The 20,234-nt window shown below is 40.7% G+C and overlaps 1 protein-coding gene across 1 annotated transcript in view; it reads left to right on the top strand.

Moving 5' to 3' along the window:
* CSMD3 (CUB and Sushi multiple domains 3) overlaps positions 1-20,234 on the top strand; it is a 1,539,978-nt gene that overhangs the window by 1,175,293 nt on the left and 344,451 nt on the right. The window contains exons 34-35 of the mRNA XM_068237930.1: positions 10,041-10,154; positions 16,814-16,909. Of these exons, the coding sequence (XP_068094031.1) occupies positions 10,041-10,154; positions 16,814-16,909 (210 nt within the window). The remainder of the gene's footprint in view (positions 1-10,040; positions 10,155-16,813; positions 16,910-20,234) is intronic.

The raw sequence follows: 20,234 nt of genomic DNA, 5'->3' as shown, positions 1-20,234 counted from the left end.
GAGTACAAAAGGTTAGTATTGGTTAAGGATATTCATTATGGGTTAGCGTAGCGGATAGAGTATTATAGATAATAGATTGTTATAGGACTAATAGAAAATGGGGGCCGGCGTCCGTATTTGCAGACATATTTTTAATATTTATTTTCATTCTGAAAATAAAAAAATGTCAACGCCTTATCAAATCAACTCTTATAAGCAAGGGAACATGTTAAATATAAACATACTGTAGATATGGTGCACTCTTTCTGCCCTGCTCCTGTCTTTCCTGTGTGCTGTGAGCTCCTCTGATACTCAGGAAAATGACTATGGACTCTGTTAAGTGATGTGGAAGATTGTCAGTGTTACATAAATGGATATTAATAATACGGTAGCGAATTAGACACTGACTGTAGTAGGAAGTAGACTATGAGCTCCTCTGACGACAGTCATTGACATGACTACAGACTATAAATTGCTGCAGAAGATGTCAGCACTATATAAATACATAATAGTTATATGGTAGGACATTAGACTATGACTTTGGTAGGCATTAGATTGTTGGCTCCTCTGAGAGACACCATGGACTCTGTACAGTAAACCATAGATTAAGCGTTATTAAGATTTTATACTTCCTCCCACCCCACAAACACATGTGAGTCCCATGCCATCCTCCCGCGGTCTGCAGTTCAGCCGCGGTCTTCAGTTCAGCCGCGATCAGCCCTGGTAACTGGCTCAGTTGCGTCCAGTCTGGGTCTTCTGCATATGCGCTGACCTACGGTGCAGGCACAGTAAACCTGGACTGACGTCACTGAGCAAGTTACCATGGCTGATCACGGCTGAACGGCAGACCGTGGGAGGTCGGCGTGGGACTCACCCAGCAAATCAGAACCTCACAAATCTATCAGCTGATGAAGCTGATAACTTGCTTCTCCATGAGTTCTCCTAGGCATTGAAATCCCTAATTGTTATAATGTATTTATACAGAGTTGACGTCTTCCACCGCCCTTTAAAGTGTACCAGAGATGAAGCGTTAGTAAGATTTGATACTTACCCGGGGCTTCCTCCTGCCCCATAAACATGTGTGAGTCCCTTGCCATCCTCCTGCGGTCTGCCATTCAGCCCTGGTAATTTGCTCAGTGTCGTCAGTCCAGGTCTACTGTGCATGCGCCCCTTGAGCCCCTTTAGTGGCTGCAGCTCTTGAGCACTTTGAGTCCAAAAGGAGAAAAGGGCTATACAAATGTTAGGATTATTGTTTGGATTATAGCAGTTCGCATAGGTTCGGCTACAGAAATTATTTCTTAGTCAGAACAAAGGGTAGCCACTGAAGAGTACAAAAGGTAAGTATTGGTTAAGGATATTCCTTATGGGTTAGAGTATGATAGATAATAGATTATTTTAGGACTGCAAGAAAATGTATAAATACATCATAATAATTAGGGATGGCAATGCCTAGGAGATCTCTTGGAGAAGCATGTGATGAGCTTGATCAGCTGATAGATTTGTAAGGTTCTGATTTGCTAGTCATGATCACGTGTTAAACCAGGAAGTCATCACAGTAAATCAGGACCTTACAAATCTATCAGCTAATCAAGATGATGACATACTTCTCCATGAGTTCTCCTTAGCATTGCCACCCTTAATAATAATATATCAACATTTCTTAATTGCTTTGAAATGAGGAGAAAAACTGAGTTCATATTTACTTGTCTGCAATTTTTAGTACAATAAGGTAGGTAGGTATGAAAAATGTAACAGTGTTCCTTTAAACCACATCTTACGTAGATACTGTTTTTTTTCCGCCTTGGACATTTCTTAACGTCGCCTAAAAATGTTCACATACCCCATTATGAATGTGTCAGTTGGTTTGCATTTTGTTACTTTTATTGTACAATAATAATAAGACATTTCATCCGCCGTAGACACGATGGAACCCGGTTTATTTGAAACGTGATTTCTTTTTCCCCTACTGTCATGCTAAATTTACATTATTTGCGCTCTCCTGCTTTGCTCTGCTATTGATTCAGCTGTAGTGATATACACTTATTTTCTGATTTCGGCTCAGTTTGTTGCAGAACTAATTGAGCTATTAAGCACTACACTGGATAAGCCATAAAATCTTTCACAGCTTTTATTATATTATTTATTGCAGCAATAGAGGAGCCCAAGTGGATACTTTATGTTGACTTAATACATGCTGTAGGGTGACTTCACTTACTAAGGATAGGGGATTTTTTTCCCTGGCTGTTTTCTGACTGCTGACTAGCTTTATTTGAATAGAAAGCTATTTGGCTTTTAAGAGAACTACTCTAAAGCCACATACAGGTGCTTAAAGCAGCAGAGACAGCCATACTATCCCAGGGGGGAAAACAAACAAACACATATACAAATAGATAAATACTTGTTCTACTTATGTAACATATGTATTGTACAGTCCATGTTTTGATTTTCGCTAATTTTATATAGTAAACAAAGAGAAAACGGTTTTAGGCATTTTTCATCTTTACTACCACTGACTGAAGCCAATCCTGATTTCATTTCCTCCCTTACTCTTTTTTTCTCCGAAAAACTGCACTGTCCTATCGAGCTTGCTTTGTAAACATGTTTGAGCACAGCGTAGATCATATTTCAGCAATTTGTGCAGAGTGGTAAGGTTCTTAGCCTTAGCCTGTCACATTGAACTGCCACTAAGTGAGGAGCAGGCATGTGGGAGGAGAGATAACAAACTTACCTTTTGTTGGCAATGTACCAAATAGAGCCAGGCTGACCAAGATAAGTTGTATTACAGCAGAAACATTTATGATTATATTGGAATGCTTGCAATGCAGGGTCAGGTTGTAGATTGCATAATAAACACAGAGCAGTGGGCACATGGAATTTGATTTTATGGCTGACAATTCTGCTTTAGCAGCTCTCTCCCTGAATTTAGGGTGACTGTTTTCACAACAAACACTGTACAAGGATGCTACAGCAAAGCTCTCTGTTCTTTTCTATGGAAGAAAAGCAAACACAAAAAGTTGGTAAGCCAGAGATACCAAACAATAGTGAATATTTAGCGTTGGATCACTAACTGGTGTGAAGGGACAGCTAAACTGATGCTGGATTTTCCTTTGAGACAACCACAAACGATCATCTCCAAGAATGAAACGAGAGCCTCTCTATGTACCTTAATGCATTTTTTAAATAAAGTACTTAATTTAGGATCTGCACAACATTCAACCCCACCTTACTGTATGTTCAACAATTGGAATCTAACAGAGCTTAGACAAAGCCTTAATTAACTTGAAATATGTATACGAGAAAATAGTGTAGATTACACAAAAGATGACCTAGAAGTGTTCCGAATCTCTGTGATCCCTCCCATTTGCATTGTTGCAGCCCACCCTCAGCTTTGCATCCACCAATTAGACAACAGCTGCTGAGCTGAGGGCGGGCTTTGGCAATGCATGTGAGGGTGGTCAGAGCAGCAGTAGACTCTTGAAAAAGTGCCATGGCGGCTTTTCCGTGGGGGAGGGGGAGGGTCGGAGCATCACCTGAATATTGGATTACAGCCGGGCAGGCGAGTTATTAACCCTGAAAGCCCTTGATCCTGCAGCAGTAGGATGGAGTTCTGTCTCAGTCAGATGCAGTGTCCATTTGGAAGCGCTGCCATTACCTTCTGATGTACAAAAAACATTGATATACTTTAGGCTAGCTGCATCCACGGCCTTCAGTTTGCATTCAAATTTTTAAAATAGTGATTAGTACATAATGTGCATCTAATTTGTATCCAAGGTGTGTATTTAGCCCAAGGTAATGCTTTATAAATCGAGGCCATACTGTATATAGGGTTGACACATTTTTTCAGCAGTTTGTTATACACTTGCATTCACATACCCCACAGGACTTTGGAGAGGATAACACTCTACTGTCTCTACTACAGTATATGACCAATCTGGGTGGAGGCATTAGAGTATTCAGGTGCTTAACAAATAGGTGTTATACTTACCAACAACATTTTTTCAGACTTAAAGAGTACCTCCGGTGTAAAAGACAGAAGACAGCAAATTCTACCAGTATCTGTTGATGGTTTTAAGCTGAAAATTCACTTCAATGGCATCAAGTCCTAGAGAGAGAGAGCGAGAGAGAGAGAGAGAGCTCATTTTTCTCTTGGGTATATCACAATGGCACATGCTAGGCTGGCTTCAGCATGTAGCATTGTAGTGTGTTGTGTTGGTGGTATAATGGTTAGGATAGCAGCCTACAGAGCGGTAGGCCTGGGTTCAATTCCTGGCCAATGTGAGTTGGCTTTTGACATCCTACAAATCCTTAAGCAAGCTCATTTTTTTCTTGGATATATCATAATGGTACATGCTAGGCTGGCTTCAGCATGTGGTGTCGGAGGTGGTATAGAGGTGAAGAGAGCTACCTACCAAGCATTTAGACCTGGGTTCAATTCCCGGCCAAGGTATGTAAGCTGGCTTTTGAAATCCTACAATTCCCTGGAAGACAAGACCCTCCTCCCTCTGGGAGGAGGAAGGAGGGAAGGAGCTTCCTGATGTTGTAAAGCAGTGTAGGCCTGCAATTGAACATTCAATGAGATTGCTGACCTTAAAACACTGCTTTGTGTCAAATCCAGATTTCCGGGACTTTTGATGTGTATTCCATTCAACCACGTCTCTCTCCAGGTTTTAGACCCCTTGAAACATGCTTTCCATCACTTTTCTGGCCAGCATGAATGTTTCCAGTTTACAAAGTTTTCTTCCCCATTGAAGTCTATTGCTGTTCGTGAAAGTTTGCTCGAACCGAACCTTCGGCGAAAGTTCGCGAACCGAAAATCGGGGGTTCGCGACATCTCTAATTGCCAGTTCACATACCACTCTACAGTGCTTTTAGTGCAAAAACTGTACTTGTGATCACCCTCGTGTCTGCATGCAACACTTGGGGGGGAGGGGGCTTCTCTCTGGTACCTACACTGGAGGGAGCACTCTCTGGCTACCAATATGGAGTGCACTAACCAGCTACCTATACTGAGGCACACTCTCCAGCTACCAGTATGGGGGAGGAGTATTCTCTGACTTCTTACTGGCTACCTATGCTGGGTGGGCACTCTGGCTACCTATACTTTAATGAGTTAACAATGTGCCACTTTGGGATTCAAAAATAACATAATCAGACCCTCAAAGGGGTTAATGTTACAGAGCCATATATCCAACTTGCAGACAATGGTATTTGCTGTTCTGGACTTGATCAGTGCTAGCAATGGGTTGGACATGGCACTGTGGGGGCTTAAAAGAGATGTTAAAGGGAATCCAATTCTGTTGGTCATACACAGTGAAGTTTGAAGGCTTGGAAAGCAGAGACACTTGGTAAACCTTTATTGTTATTATTTTTTATAAGCAAAAATAAAGACACTTAACCCATATGCAATTAACCTTTTCTCCTGAGTTATCTCCTAGGAGATCATTTTCATACTCTTTTTAAAATAATTTTGAACTATTTTACAATTGAAAAAGTAGCTAAAAGTTAGTAAAAAAATACTATTAAAAGTGTTTGGAGTATTTTCTTGCCTGCTGGGGGTTTAAAGGGCATTTTATGACAAGGTGTAAAACTCAGGAGAAAAGGTGAATTGCATATAGGCCGTAATGTTGACAAACATATTTCATATTTTAAGATTTTTTTTCCTACTTGTACTTGGCCTTTAAATCAGAAGTTATCTTCAAATTTTACCTCAGCATGACCACAAGTCTTCATAAATGTTATAAAATAAATGGGTAGATATATGTATTTATAGCCAGCACTTTGCATTAGCTTGGATGCAGGGATATTCTGAATCAGGTCTCTCAGGAAAGAGTCATAAATTACGGATGGCTGCTGGAATTTCAGGGTGACTTGGCATGCCTAGAATTTTGCTGGACTAAAATAAGAGGTTGACGGCCTTGTGTCAGCTGTGAGTGACACGAATGTCTCCAGCGGATTCCAACTCAGGGCCGGAGAGAAGCTAATATGCGTATTTTGATCAGATCTTCGGTGGCAAGGTCATCGGCTGATTGGTCAGAATAAATCTTCATATGTTACACTATCCCTTGGAACATAGGAGATATTGAAAACTGGCTTTACTTCCACTGTGATTTTGTTTTACCCTTTTATGAAATAAGAAATCCTATATCTTATAAATGAAGAATAAAAGTAATATCTGAAATTAACTTTAAGCCATATTGCATGCAAAAAAAAAAAATAATAATGCATACAATGTGCTGTCTGAAAGGAGCATGCAGGAGTTTGGTAGTGCTCTGCTAGATCCTGTAAAAAACAAGACACTGAGAGCCAAATATAGTGTAGTAAATCTTAACAAATGATAAATATTTAGAGTAAATGCAGTATACTCACAAAGCAGGGTCACCCCAAAGGTAAACACTGTAACAGCAGGTGGGGAGATTAAACCTGTCTCCTCTCAGGATTAAGAAGTCACTCCCTGCAGATCAGGAAAGAAGGGAGTAACACCCCTCCACAATGGCTACAGAGGCGCTCTGGCTCTATGCTGACCCACACTTGTGTTCTCCTATTTTTATTGCCTGATGAGGCGGGAGTCTTGCCCGTGAAACGTGTTGCACTTTATTTGGAGACAAATTGTTCTGTGAAATAAATATTTTTTATATTTACGGCTAAATTTGGCCTGGTCATTTACGGAGGGGAGCGGCTCCACCCACCCCCTCTTTTTAAACAGTTTTTAACCCATTTTATTCTGATTTGGCGCCTCTATTATTCTTTGTTATACACCCCTCCACAATGGGTGGCCTCAGATATTGTATAAAGAGAACAGAGGCGCCAACAGAATAAAATCCACTAAAATTTTTTAAAAACATAAAGAGGAGGTAGTGGTGGACTTACCTACTCAAGCAGACAAACAAACTGTCGATTTCAACAGTGAAAAGTTGTATTTATACACTCCAAGATGAGTAGGCAAGTCCACCACTACTTCCTCTATATTTATGTTTTTTAAATTTTTCTGTTGGCCCCTCTGTTCCCTTTACACAATATCTGCTAGATCCTGCTCAGCATCGGAAATGGGATGTGATCATCTAATATTTATTAATATGGGTAGTAAATTAAAACCAAACCAAAGGCAGTAATCTAAATAAACTAGCAGATAGTAAGGTGTTAACTGCCTCATTTGTACCCCAAACAAGGGTTCTACAATTAAAGGATAACTGTAACTCCACCTATCCCTGAAAAAAGTTAGATACTCACCTAAGTGGAGGAAAGGCTCTGGATCCCTTAGAGTCTTCCTGGTCCTCTCTGTGACCCCTTTCAAATTATTCAATGGCTGCATCTTTGGGTCTCCTCAAAAGTACTTGGGTGTCCGAGTACGTCTATGAGCAGCTCCATACTGCACTGGTGCAAGTGTGGACTCGCGCATGTGCAGTACAGAGCCACTCATCTTCGGAAGTACTCGGAGACCCGAGTACTTTTTTGACATTAAAGTCGGAAGGTGGACCAAGGGGCCTTGCACTGGAACGAGGGGATGCAGAGAAGGCTCTAAGAGACCCAGAGTGTTCCTTCTTCTTAAGTGACTACCCTTTGAAGGATACCCCCGAAACAAAGTGGACCTGAATTTTTGCACATGACAAAAGGAAAACATAGAGCAATGCACCCTGTATGTATTTAGAGAGTTTATCCTGTTTAACTCCCCCTCTTTTGTGCCTAATTGCAAGTTGTAACTTGATCTCCACACTGTGTCACATGACTGCCACGGCAGAGATGGCAGATAAGCTCATTTGAAAGCAAAGGCTGTTAACAATATGTCTGCTTCCATGACTCAGGAAGTAGAAACAGTGGAGATTTATTTTAAGATTTGTATCAGCTGTAACAAAATAATGTTTTTTGTTCAACCCCAGGACCGCCTAACGCCAATTGGCGTCAAGACCTGGGGGAGAGAATTAGCGGGGTTAAAAAAAACCTCAATTTTAATTATACTGATGTCAGCAGTGATCAGAGCCCATCAACAGAAATCTCTGTTTGTGGGCAGAAAACGGGAGGGGGCAGATGCATTTGTGTGCTAAGTTGTATGGCCCTGCAGCAAGCTGTTAAAGCTGCAGTGGCCTGAATTATAGAAAACAGCCTGGTCACTGGGGGGAGGGGGGCTATGGTCCTGAAGTGGTTAAAGGTTATTATGATGTTGCTCTTTTAGAGCAGAGAGGACAGTCTGAGTTCAGGTCACAAAGTAAAAACATTTATCTGAAAGCATCAACAGCAGGCATTTTGTGTAGGAGAAGTAATCCTCTGCTACTTGTTGTTTTTGTAATGTCATGCTGTTGAGACTGTAATAAGACATGTCTCAGACAAAGCAACCCAAGAGTATTACAGCCTAGCAAACCAGAAGTCTGGACTGCAGGAAGTGACTGATATTCAAATACTTTAATGTTGTTCTCAATTGATGTAAGGTAACCATTCCCATACTGATTGCAAGACAAGCTCATGTGCTGTAAGTCTATATAGAAATAGAAACCATTTGTTTCTGGAGTTAAGATATTAAGCCTACTGTGAGCCCCACATTACTATATTTGTTTAAGAAAATTGTATATTTTTTTTAATTATTTATTTTATTTAATTCTTTTTTGCAAATGTTTGTTTTTGCATACCTCATTGACTTGAGGTTTTCATATATTTTTTTGGGGGAAATTATGGTCTTTTCAAAGCCTGCTTACCATGGTGGTTGTGAAGTGCAAAGCTTAGTTTCTTTACAAATAAGGCAGAAACATCCTACTAAATGTGATGTAAAATACAGTAGAGATGCATTAATTTACAAACTTTTTTTTTTTAAATCATCAGTTAAATTAATAGCTTCTTTGGCCTACCATGAAATAACATGTAAAATGATATCTATTCTCCGTACATAGCAATAGTACAACTCAGCCCATAAAATATTTATGATTCAGTCCTCAGCACCAAAAGTAAAAAACAAAAAAAGAAAAAGAAACACAACAACAAAAAACAAATTATAAGGTCATAACATGCTTGGGGCTGGATCCCACTACCTAGCATATGTGTACTCTCCAAAGGGATCTCTAAGATGTCCACAAATGCCAGCCTAGTAGTTAATATTGTGATACAGAAGACACAAAAAAGAAATAGAAAAAAACTATAGCAAGTCTCTTTATTACTTAACAAATACTCATTCATATTATGATACTTATTAGCCAGGGATTGGACATCTGATAGAAGAGATGTGGGATCTAATTGTGCGGTCTTAAGTAATAGAGATTTGCTACAGTTAACATTGTTTGGATTACGTTTATGGTGAAAGAGAGATATTTTCAGCATATCATATGAAGTATGACCCATTGGATCTTTGTTCTTTGTTTTGTTTGCTTTTTTATTTCCTTTTCTCTGTGTTCTTGGCGTACCATTGTTTGATGGTTGCATAACTAATGGAATTTCATTGTCCATAAATAAACAAAAAAATTAAAGCTTATAAAATCCACCTAATCAATAAATAATAATCACAATCAGAGAGCAGAAATTGGGAAAGTCTTTTTGGGGGTGGGGAAAAATTGTGTCTGGGTTCATATGATTAAGAAATGATTCATGATCACAAAACAAAATATGAAACTGAAACTTTTTTAATAATATGTAGGGCAAGTAAATATAAATATATTAAAAAAAAGTTTATGTTTACAGAGCCCCATGTTATATAGATGAAATTAGTTTTGCATATATTTATTAGACACATTGAAACATGATATCCACAATTCCTAATATTTGACTCTCCCGTAAACTGATCATTCAGCAAACATCTATTGATGCTTAGCCATAATTTATGTTTGCTATTATTATTATTATTATCATCAATATTAGCATTATTAATTTTATGATTGCTCTTCTTTTTTAGTTGTACATTGATCAACAACATATTTCATTCTGGGCATTTTAATGCCTTATATATTTTATGAACATTAACTTTTTTTTATATAATTCAGTTGAAAAACGTTTTGAAAAATCTTAATGATCATGAACTTAGATATGATTTTTTTTTTCTCTTTTCTCTCCCTTTTCTTTCTCTGCTACTGGTTATTGCTCTATAGTCGTTTTTGGCCAGTTTGTGTTTTTCCAGACGTCCCTCCATGATGTAGTTGAGGTTTATGATGGACCAACTCAGCAGTCGCCTCTTTTATCTTCTCTCTCAGGATCTCATTCAGGTACTTTTTTCTCAAAGATGCCAATGGGTCATTTAAACAATGTTTTTTTTTTTTTGTTTTTTTTTTCTATTTTCCTACATTACTAAACTGATTGCCCAGCAAAAAATATTTATAAAAAAACAAATCAGGCATCTCTCAGATAAGCAGAATGTTGTGGTCTTTTAAAAAACTATGAGTGGCTTAAAGGGTATGTGAAGTGAAAATATACTTATGAGATAATAAATTGTATATGTAGTACATCTAAGAAATAAAACATTAGTAGCACAGTAAAATAGTCTCATATTGTTTCCAGTACAGGAAGAGTTACGAATCTTTGGTTGTTATCTATGTAAAAGAGCATCTCTGAGCTCTCTGTCCTAACTTGGGTAGAAGACAGTCCTGTTTTCTGAAGCACTTATACATCAACGACAGAGTGAAAGACAGATTTAGATAAGGTTTTACTGCAGTGAAGTTCAAAAGGTCATTAACTCTGCTCTGTTTCACAAAGAAAAATCTCTAAAAAAAATTTCTATATAACTCAAATTAAAAATATGGGACTCTTTTCTTTGCTGTTAATGTTCTATTAATTATTCACACTACACATACAATTTATTATATCTTACTTTTTTTTTCTTTAGTGTCACTTTAACAATTTTGATATCTAATTGTATTGCAGAGAATGCGATTTTAATCAATGGGAATGGTGTTTTTATTTGATAAATGGATATTTTGATCAGGTTTAACCGCTCTACACACTGACAGGAAGAATGGGGGCAAATTCATGAAATAACTGTAGAATTTTTGTGTGTGAACAGTATACCTAAATTTCTCCATTTTATGCAAACTACATAATGGATATTACACAAACTGCACAAAAAGTTGATTGTGTAAATCACAGTATTAAAATGGCAAAATGCACATTATACAAGTATCATCCACATTGTGCACATAACATGAATTGTGTTATTTGTTCAATGCCCATTGCTTAATCTGTATAAATGCTCAAAAAATGTACCTGTGCACACATCATTGTATGATGAGTCAACCCTCATGTGCCTTCTAGTACTTTAAATCTGCTGGGGTCCTACTCTAGTTGTTAAAGGGGCACTATGGCGAAAAATTGTAAAATTTAAATTATGTACAAACATATACAAATAAGAAGTTCGTTTTTCCAGAGTAAAATGAGCCATAAATTACTTTTCTCCTATGTTGCTGTCACCTACAGTAGGTAGTAGAAATCTGACAGAAGTGACAGGTTTTGGACTAGTCCATCTCTTCATAGGGGATTCTCAGCAAGGCTTTTATTCTTTATAACGATATTCCCTAAAAAGGATTTAAACCAGGGGTCTCAAACTCAATTTACCTGGGGGCCGCAGGAGGCAAAGTCAGGATGTGGCTGGGCCGCATAAGGAATTTCACAATCGCGGCACATCGCCGCCTCTGCCCGCCCCTCTCACTCTTCCTTCACAGAGAGGGGCGGGGAGAGTTTTCTCCTAGGTGATATTTAGAGGTACTTTTCCACCTACTTTTAGTTGTTTTTCTTCAGTTGCAAATTGCTGAAAAGCTATTTAAAAAAGAAACTGAAACATTTTCTCATTTTTGAAAAAGTAAATTGCATATGGCCCCATGGTGATTCTTGCTCCTTGCTTGATGCACCCTGGCAATTCACTTTTTCAAGTTTTCTCCTAGGTGAAATTTTAGTATCTTAGTAATAAAATGAGTTTTAAGCCACTAGCAAGCAAGAAAATCCTCAGAATAATTTTGACTGTCTTTTTTCTCCTAAAGTTTAGTATTTTTTTTTTTTATTGCAGATTGCTGAAAAGTTTGCTTAAACAGAGGATAAAAAACTATGTCCTAGGAGAAAACTGTGGAGATAAATTGAATTGCATATGGCCCTTTGTATTGAGTATTTACATGCAAGGATACAGGCTGGATAACATACAAACTTTCAAGGGGAGATATTGTACTCTTCTGTCACAGTGGGATTTGAAAGAGAGCCTGAGGTGGGCTCATGAAATAAAAAAAAACTAGGCTGCCTGATCCAGGGGCTGAGCGGGTCAGGTAGCCTCCAAATCCGCGGATCCTTGCCGCTCCTGTGGGCCGTAATGGCCCACTTTCACTTTCATGACCTCTGGGTCACGACGATGGAATGAGAGATTCATTCTCTCATTCACATCGTGCAGGAAGGCTGGGAAGCAGCAGGGGGCATGGCCAGGGAGAGAGAGCTGGCCAAAGGCAGCTCTGGAAACCCTGCAGGAAAGTCCCTGGCTCACGTTTTAAGCAGGGAACCCCTCTCCCCATGTTTACCTCCGAGATAGCGACAAATATTGTCGCTAATCTCAGGGGGCTATAGCGCGGGGGGGGGGCAGAGAGCGCCAGTGTGGGGACACAGAGGCATGGCATGAGGCGGAGAACATGCACAAAAAACCACCTGGGGTTCTCTTAAAATAACATGTGTCTGTTATTATTTGACATGAACTTCCTATTTGGAAAAATAAAGTAATTTAAGGGCCTTTTTCCAGTAGCAATCCCAAAAGGAGAACACAAACATAAGCGATTGTGTTTTTTCATCAATTTTGTTATGCAATTGCGATTCTGCATTTATCTTTTAACATGAAGCACAATCGCAGGTAAAATCACTCCAAAAAGCGACTGCGATTTACATAAAATCGAATCGTTCGTGATAGTGGAAATTATACTTTTCACGATTTGTATATAAAAGTTGTAACCCCAATGATTTACAAAAATCGCTAGCGTTTTGTGATTTGAAGCAAATAGCTGTATGCGGAAAAGGGACCTTACTCAAGCATTTGCTACTTACATTTATAATTATGTTTAAGACATGTGGGCCTTTACACAATTCACTTCGTTTCCTGAGTTTTCTCCTAGGTGATATTTTTACAATTTGTTAATAAAATACCTTTTTATACTACCAGCAAGCAAGGAAATACTCAGGCTGAATTCACAATAGTCAGTTGTATAACACATGCATTAAAATGTGTGAACTGCAATGTAGACTGAACATAAACTTTAACTATCTGGGGACCAGCTAACGCCAATGGGTGTGGCCGTGGTGGCAGCTCCAAGACTGCCTAACGCCAATTGGCGTCAAGTCCTGGGGCTGCAGTTTCCCTGGGAACAGCCGCGCGCATGCGCGATCGTTCCCTGCCTCCGTGATTAGCCTGCTAGCCGCCGATCTCGGCTAGCAGACTATTTGCAAATGAAAGGGGAAAGAAATACCCTTTGTTTACATCCATACAGCGCTGCGGTCCCTGGCAGAGTTGTACGAGATCGGCTATCCCCGGCCTCTGATTCGCCGGGGAGTGCCGTCCTCTCATAGGCTGATGCCTATGAGAGGTGGAACAGGACAGATCGCCATCCTGTTCCAATTCAGAAGAAGGAGGGGAGTAGAGAAGAGGAGGGAGAGAGAGCCTCATAGAGGCTAGAAAAAAAAAACGGCCACAGTAATCGGACACCTCAGGCGGCATGTCCCCTTAGGGACAAAAAAAGGAGGTGAGTCCGATCGCTTGGCTCCATAGCTGGGCTGTGCAGGAGGCTGAAAAGCCTGCACAGCCCAGTGCAGCCAGAAAGAGCCTGGTCGTTAGAGGGGGCTAACACTGCGGTTGTCAAGTGGTTAATACAAATCCTGCATGCAGCGAGTTAGAATAACACTATCAGTTACAGCACAGTACAGTGAACAGACCCATAGAATTGTATCGGCAGTGAGTTAGCATGCAGCATTATTCTGCAATGCAACTGACCAATGTGAATCTAGCCTTAAAATAATTTTGATAAAACTTTTTTATCTACTTTTTGATACTTTTTCAATTGTAGCATGCACTGCTGTCAAGTTATTGTAATCAGTAGACAAAAAAGTATCTCCGACTCCTAGAAGAAAAAGTGAATTGCATATGGGCCGTAGTCTTATGCTGGCAATACACGGGTCGATCGACTCCTGTTGTGTCCCCACTCGTTTGCGCGTGCGCACAGATCGATTACCACTCGTCCCCGCCGGCGCTTCCTTATCAGCGCTCGATTCCCTGCCATCGTCCGCCGGCGGGGATCGAGCGGGCGAGGGTCGAGCAGCGTGATCGGACCAGCTGAATATTATCATCTGGCCGGATCAGCTGGTCGATACATGGTACAGAAACGTAGCGTGTATCCCCAGCATTATCCCCATCCCTAGGTTGAGTATAGATTAGACATGGGTCTATGATTGCCTGCTTTCAATCATTACAATACACATCTCAATTGTAGGCCTTCATCTGGTGACACAACAATATTGATCACTAAAGAATACTTAATCTTTCTTCCTCCATCAGAGTATTCACTATTTGGAATTAGGAGAAAGATGTAGTAATGCAGCGCTCTATTGTGTAATAAACTTTGATTCATCAGAAAGTAATTCAAATTGCACATACAAGAAAGTTGCAAACATCAAGCATATCGCACATTAATGTGCTAGTTCAGGGTTGCCTTCTGGCATTTGCATCTATGCGTCTTGACGCAATTTGCACATTAAATGATCGGGCCATCCTATCCAAAGCACGGAAGTACCTGAGAAACACCTGAAAGCTACACTGTTGGCCATGGTAGATCAAGAGGGAAACCACCTGGATGCAAAGGCTGTAAGGAAACCCTCAGGGCCGGTTCTGTCATGAAGCAAGGAGAAACATTTGCATTAGGTGCAGAGATTACAGGGGAAGCATTTTTGTACTGTGTTTACACTAACAGCATGCAGGCAGGGTAGTAGGAGAAGCAAGTAGAGAGGGAGGTGAAGAGAACATCATTGTGGAAAAGCAGCTTGTTGTGCTGTGTGAGGAGTCTGACAGTGAGTGAGGATGGGGGGTGCAGGAGAGCAGCAGTGTCATTTGACTTGCACAGCAGGAGGGAGGAGGTGGCACTGCGGTCCTGACTGAGGAGGAATGGAGTGGCTGAGGGTGAGCAGTTTGTCACAGACTCACAGCCAGCCAGTGTGTTGTTGTGTTGAGCTGCAGCATGTCATGTGACAACATTAAATGAAGCAGATTAAATTGTTGGGTGTTGTGCAATCATTTTAAATTGGAAAGGGGGAGGTGCGTTCTCACAAGTTTTCCTCAGGCAGCAAAAAGTCTAGAACCAGCCCTGGAGACCCTGATCTAGAACTTTGGCCCATATGCATTTAACTTTTTATCCTGAGTTTTCTCCTAGGAGATAATTTTTCATCTTCAATTTAGAATAACTTTTCAGTACTTTACAATGGAAAAAATACCAAAAGTAGGTGAAAAGGTACTATCAAAACTATTTTGAGTATTTTTTTTTGCTCTTTGGTGGTTTAAAAATCATTGTATTGACATTTTTTAAAATATCACCTAGGAGAGAACTTAGGAGAAAAAGTTAATTGCATATGGCCCCATATTGTGTGATATGTTTGATGTTTGCAACTTTCTTGTAAGTGCAATTTTAATTACTTTCTGCTGAATAAAAGGTTTAGTACACTATAGAGCGCTCCATTCATTTCCACATCTTTCTCCAGATTCCTTTGCGTATTATTCCAGAAGGTTTGTAGAGCAGCAACTACATGTCACCTTAAAAGGCACCCACCCTTAGAAGTTCTCTTTTATAGAGCGCAGATATTTTTCTACATTTGTTTACTCTTTGGAAATAGATGTTTTCACAATGTACAGATGAGTAATGTCCAAAATCCTAATTTTGTCTCGTAACTGTGCAGAGGCTGTGAAATTGGCACATGTAGTTTAGGCTTTTCTGTGCCAAGAGAACAAAAGCATGATTTCAAACCTGTCTTCTTACCATTTTCAACATTCTGCTTATTAAAGAGAAGCTGAAAATATAAAATAAAATGTGGGCATTCTTTTTTTTTTTTTTATAAATTTGAATACTTTTATGATGTGCTTAAAGAGACTCTGAAGCCAAGAAAAAAACAGGTTTTTACTTTAAAAACCTGTTTAACATAATTGCCCCACCTAAAACGCCACATCCCCGCGGCTGAAAACTCAATTAATCACCCCTAACTCCCTGGGCAAAAATCCACAACTTTCTTGGTCGTGGATTTTGCTGCCCGGGGGAGGCAGAGCTTTGGGCAGTAGCTCTGCCTCCATGCGCGTCAATCGACGCTGATCGCCGGCGCTCCCCCGCCCCTCTCAGTGAAAGAAGACTGAGAGGGGCAGAGAGGCGGCGATCCACGCTGATGGACGCATGTAGAGACAGAGCTGCAGCTTAAAGCTCTTCCTCTATGTGGAAGCAGCCTGCAATGTGACCCGGAGAGTTTGGGGTGATTTATGGAGTTTTCAGCTGCGGAGATGCGGCGTTTTAGGTGGGGCAATTATGTTAAACAGGTTTTTAAAGTAAAAACTTGTTTTTTTCTTGGCTTCACACTCATCATTTTTTGTAAAACGTAGATTGATCATTATCAATAGTCTTACATGAAAAATGATATTTACTTTATGGAAACTACAATATTACTATAAATATGGAAATTAAAATGGTAAACTTTGTTTTCCATAATTAGAATAATAAGTTACATAATGTCTAGAATGATTCAATGCTTTAGTGATCATAAACCTTCAAGTTAATTTTATCAGTACATACAATTAGCCATGACACCACTAGAATCATATTCACACATTTATAAATGGTTGGCTTGTTAATTACATTTTTCTTTTATTTATTTTGTTGAGTAGGGGAGTCGCTTCCACTAAGTTCTGGTAACCAGATTATTGTTAGATTTACATCTGTTGGACCAATGACATCGAAAGGATTTCACTTTGTCTATCAAGGTAATTACACGTGCAGCCTTTACAATACATAAACTATGTATTGTACTTCAAACATGTTTGACCATAATGTAATGCAATCCCATTTGCATGACGACAACATTTTTATTTTTAAAAATGTTTGTTTTATATTTTTGCTACCTTATTTTAATTTAATTTATATTTATTCCCAGAACACATTGTTTCAAACAATATCCGATTCCAATGCAGCAGAGAACGAGAAAGCCAGGAACCTGCTACATAAAAGCCTTTTTATTGTGTCTGGGTTACAGTGGCAGACAGCAGTGGGGGAAGGAAGCCTGACAGCTGTTTCGCAAGGTTTAACCTTGCTTCTTCTTAGGCAGTAACAGCTGTCAGGCTTCCTTCCCCCACTGCTGTCTTCCACTGTAACCCAGACACAATAAAGGGCTTTTATGTAGCGGTGCCTGGCTTTCTCCTCTGCTGCATTTGGATAACACTGGACAAGAGCACGCTACAGGTGAGCCCAGGTGTGGTTTGTCCATATCTGCTGCATTCTAGTGCTTGTTCACTTTTCTCTTTTGCTTTTTCAATATCAGATTCTACATTTGCAAGAAAAAATAATGGAAAAGTGTGAATAGCGTGTCTAGGTAGATTTCATAAATCTTTTTATTGTCATTAAAGCAGTATGCAGTTTAAATCTTTATTAAAAAGAAAAAATATTCAGAAAATAGAGACTCACAATTACATGTACGGCAAAATGGCTTTTAGGCCTTCCTGTCCCTGGGCACCCAAGATGAGATACTTCCTCTCTGTTTATGCTCCATGCTAATTTTAAATGGTAGTACTTGAATAATAAAGAATTTAAAAGAGCAGTGCTAAGCTACATCTTCTCTTATCTCCGTACTGTAAAAACAAAAAAAGTTTACTTATTTTTCATGACAGGGTTTACTAACTTGAGGCATGAATGAGATGCATTTTTTTTGTAATGTGGAAGCCAATTAGGGTTAAAATGACAAAATTGGTCCTTTTATTGAATCTATCTATCTATCTATCTATCTATCTATCTATCTATCTATCTATCTATCTATCTATCTATCTATATATACAGTACAGACCAAAAGTTTGGACACACCTTCTCATTCAAAGAGTTTTCTTTATTTTCATGACTATGATCATTGTAGATTCACACTGAAGGCATCCAAACTATGAATTAACACATGTGGAAGTATAGTACATAAGTAGTGATGGGCGAACACCTGGATGTTCGGGTTCGGGCCGAACAGGCCGAACATGGGCCAGATGTTCGGCATGTTCAGCCCGAACTCAATGCAAGTCAATGGGGACCCGAACATGCCGCAATACGGCCCCCCTATGGGGTCGCAGGCATAAGGGGGAATCATGCCCCTATCGCGGGGGGGGGGGTCGGAAATTCCCCCCACCCCCTCCGCTAGCGCTCCCCCCTCTGCCCGCTTCCCCATAAAAAAGTTGGCGTAAAGTTAAATATTACCGGTGGTGGCTGCTGCAGTGGCTGGCTGGCAGTGTTGTGAGTGAGGACTAGGAGGAGGAGTCCGAGTATGATGCATTGAGGCCAGGCAGCGGGCGGTTCAGCGGTAGTACCCTTGTGGTACTTCCGCCCTTTCTCTGACCTCACGTCCTCTACGTGATGACGCATACGATGGTACGCGTGACGCGTACCCTCGTATGCGTCATCACGTAGAGGACGTGAGGTCAGAGAAAGGGCGGAAGTACCACAAGGGTACTACCGCTGAACCGCCCGCTGCCTGGCCTCAACGCGTCATACTCGGACTCCTCCTCCTCATTCACACCACTGCCAGCCAGCCACTGCAGCAGCCACCACCGGTAATATTTAACTTTACGCCAACTTTTTTATGGGGAAGCGGGCAGAGGGGGGAGCGCTAGCGGAGGGGGTGGGGGGAATTTCCGACCCCCCCGCGATCGGGGCATGCTCCCCCTTTATGCCTGCGACCCTATAGGGGGGCGGTATTCGGCCGAACAGTGCCCCTGTTCGGCCGAACAGGGGCCCTGTTCGGCCCTGTTCGGCCGGACATTTAGTAGTTAGGGCGAACCCGAACGGTTTGGCCGAACACCATCAGGTGTTCGGCCGAACTTGAACATCACCCGAACAGGGTGATGTTCTGCAGAACCCGAACAGTGGCGAACACTGTTCGCCCAACACTATACATAAGTCATACTCTAGGTTCTTCAAAGTATCCACCTTTTGCTGTGATTACTGCTTTGCACACTCTTGGCATTCTCTTGATGAGCTTCAAGAGGTAGTCACCTGAAATGGTTTTCACTTCACAGGTGTGCCCTGTCAGGTTTAATAAGTGGGATTTCTTGCCTTATAAATGGGGTTGGGACCATCAGTTGCTTTGTGGAGAAGTCAGGTGGATACACAGCTGATAGTCCTACTGAATAGACTGTTTGAATTTGTATTATGGCAGGAAAAAAGCAGCTAAGTAAAATAAAAATGAGTGGCCTTCATTACTTTAAGAAATGAAGGTCAGTCAGTCCGAAAAATTGGGAAAACTTTGAAAGTGTCCCCAAGTGCAGTCTCACAAACCATCAAATGCTACAAAGAAACTGTCTCATATGCGGACAGCACCAGGAAAGGAAGACCAAGAGTCACCTCTGCTGCGGAGGATAAGTTTATCCGAGTCACCAGCCTCAGAAATTGCAGGGTAACAACAGCTCAGATTAGAGACCAGGTCAATGCCACACAGAGTTCTAGGAGCAGACACATCTCTAGAACAACTGTTAAGAGGAGACCGTGTGAATCAGGCCTTCATGGTAGAATATCTGCTAGGAAACCATTGCTAAGGACAGGCAACAAGCAGAAGAGACTTGTTTGGGCTAAAGAACACAAGGAATGGACATTAGACCAGTGGAAATCTTTACTTTGGTCTGATGAGTCCAAATTTGAGATCTTTGGTTCTAACCTCTGTGTCTTTGTGCGACGCAGAACAGGTGAACGGATGGACACTACATGCCTGGTTCCCACCGTGAAGCATGGAAGAGGAGGTGTGATGGTGTGGGGGAGCTTTGCTGGTGACACGGTTGGGGATTCTTTCAAAATTGAAGGCATACTGAACCAGCATGGCTACCACAGCATCTTGCACCGGCATGCTATTACATCCGGTTTGCGCTTAGTTGGACCATCATTTATTTTTCAACAGGTCAATGACCCCAAACACACCTCCAGGCTGGTAATGGATATTTGACAAGAAAGGAGAGTGATGGGGTGCTGCGCCAGATGACCTGGCCTCCACAGTCACCAGACCTGAACCCAATCGAGATGGTTTGGGGTGAGCTGGACTGCAGAGTGAAGGCAAAAGGGCCAACAAGT

The sequence above is a fragment of the Hyperolius riggenbachi genome, chromosome 5 (genome assembly GCF_040937935.1).
Source record: "Hyperolius riggenbachi isolate aHypRig1 chromosome 5, aHypRig1.pri, whole genome shotgun sequence".
Taxonomy (NCBI): Eukaryota; Metazoa; Chordata; class Amphibia; order Anura; family Hyperoliidae; genus Hyperolius; species Hyperolius riggenbachi.
The sequence above is the reverse complement of the archived record's forward strand: the minus strand, read 5'-3'. Positions and strand labels throughout refer to the sequence as shown.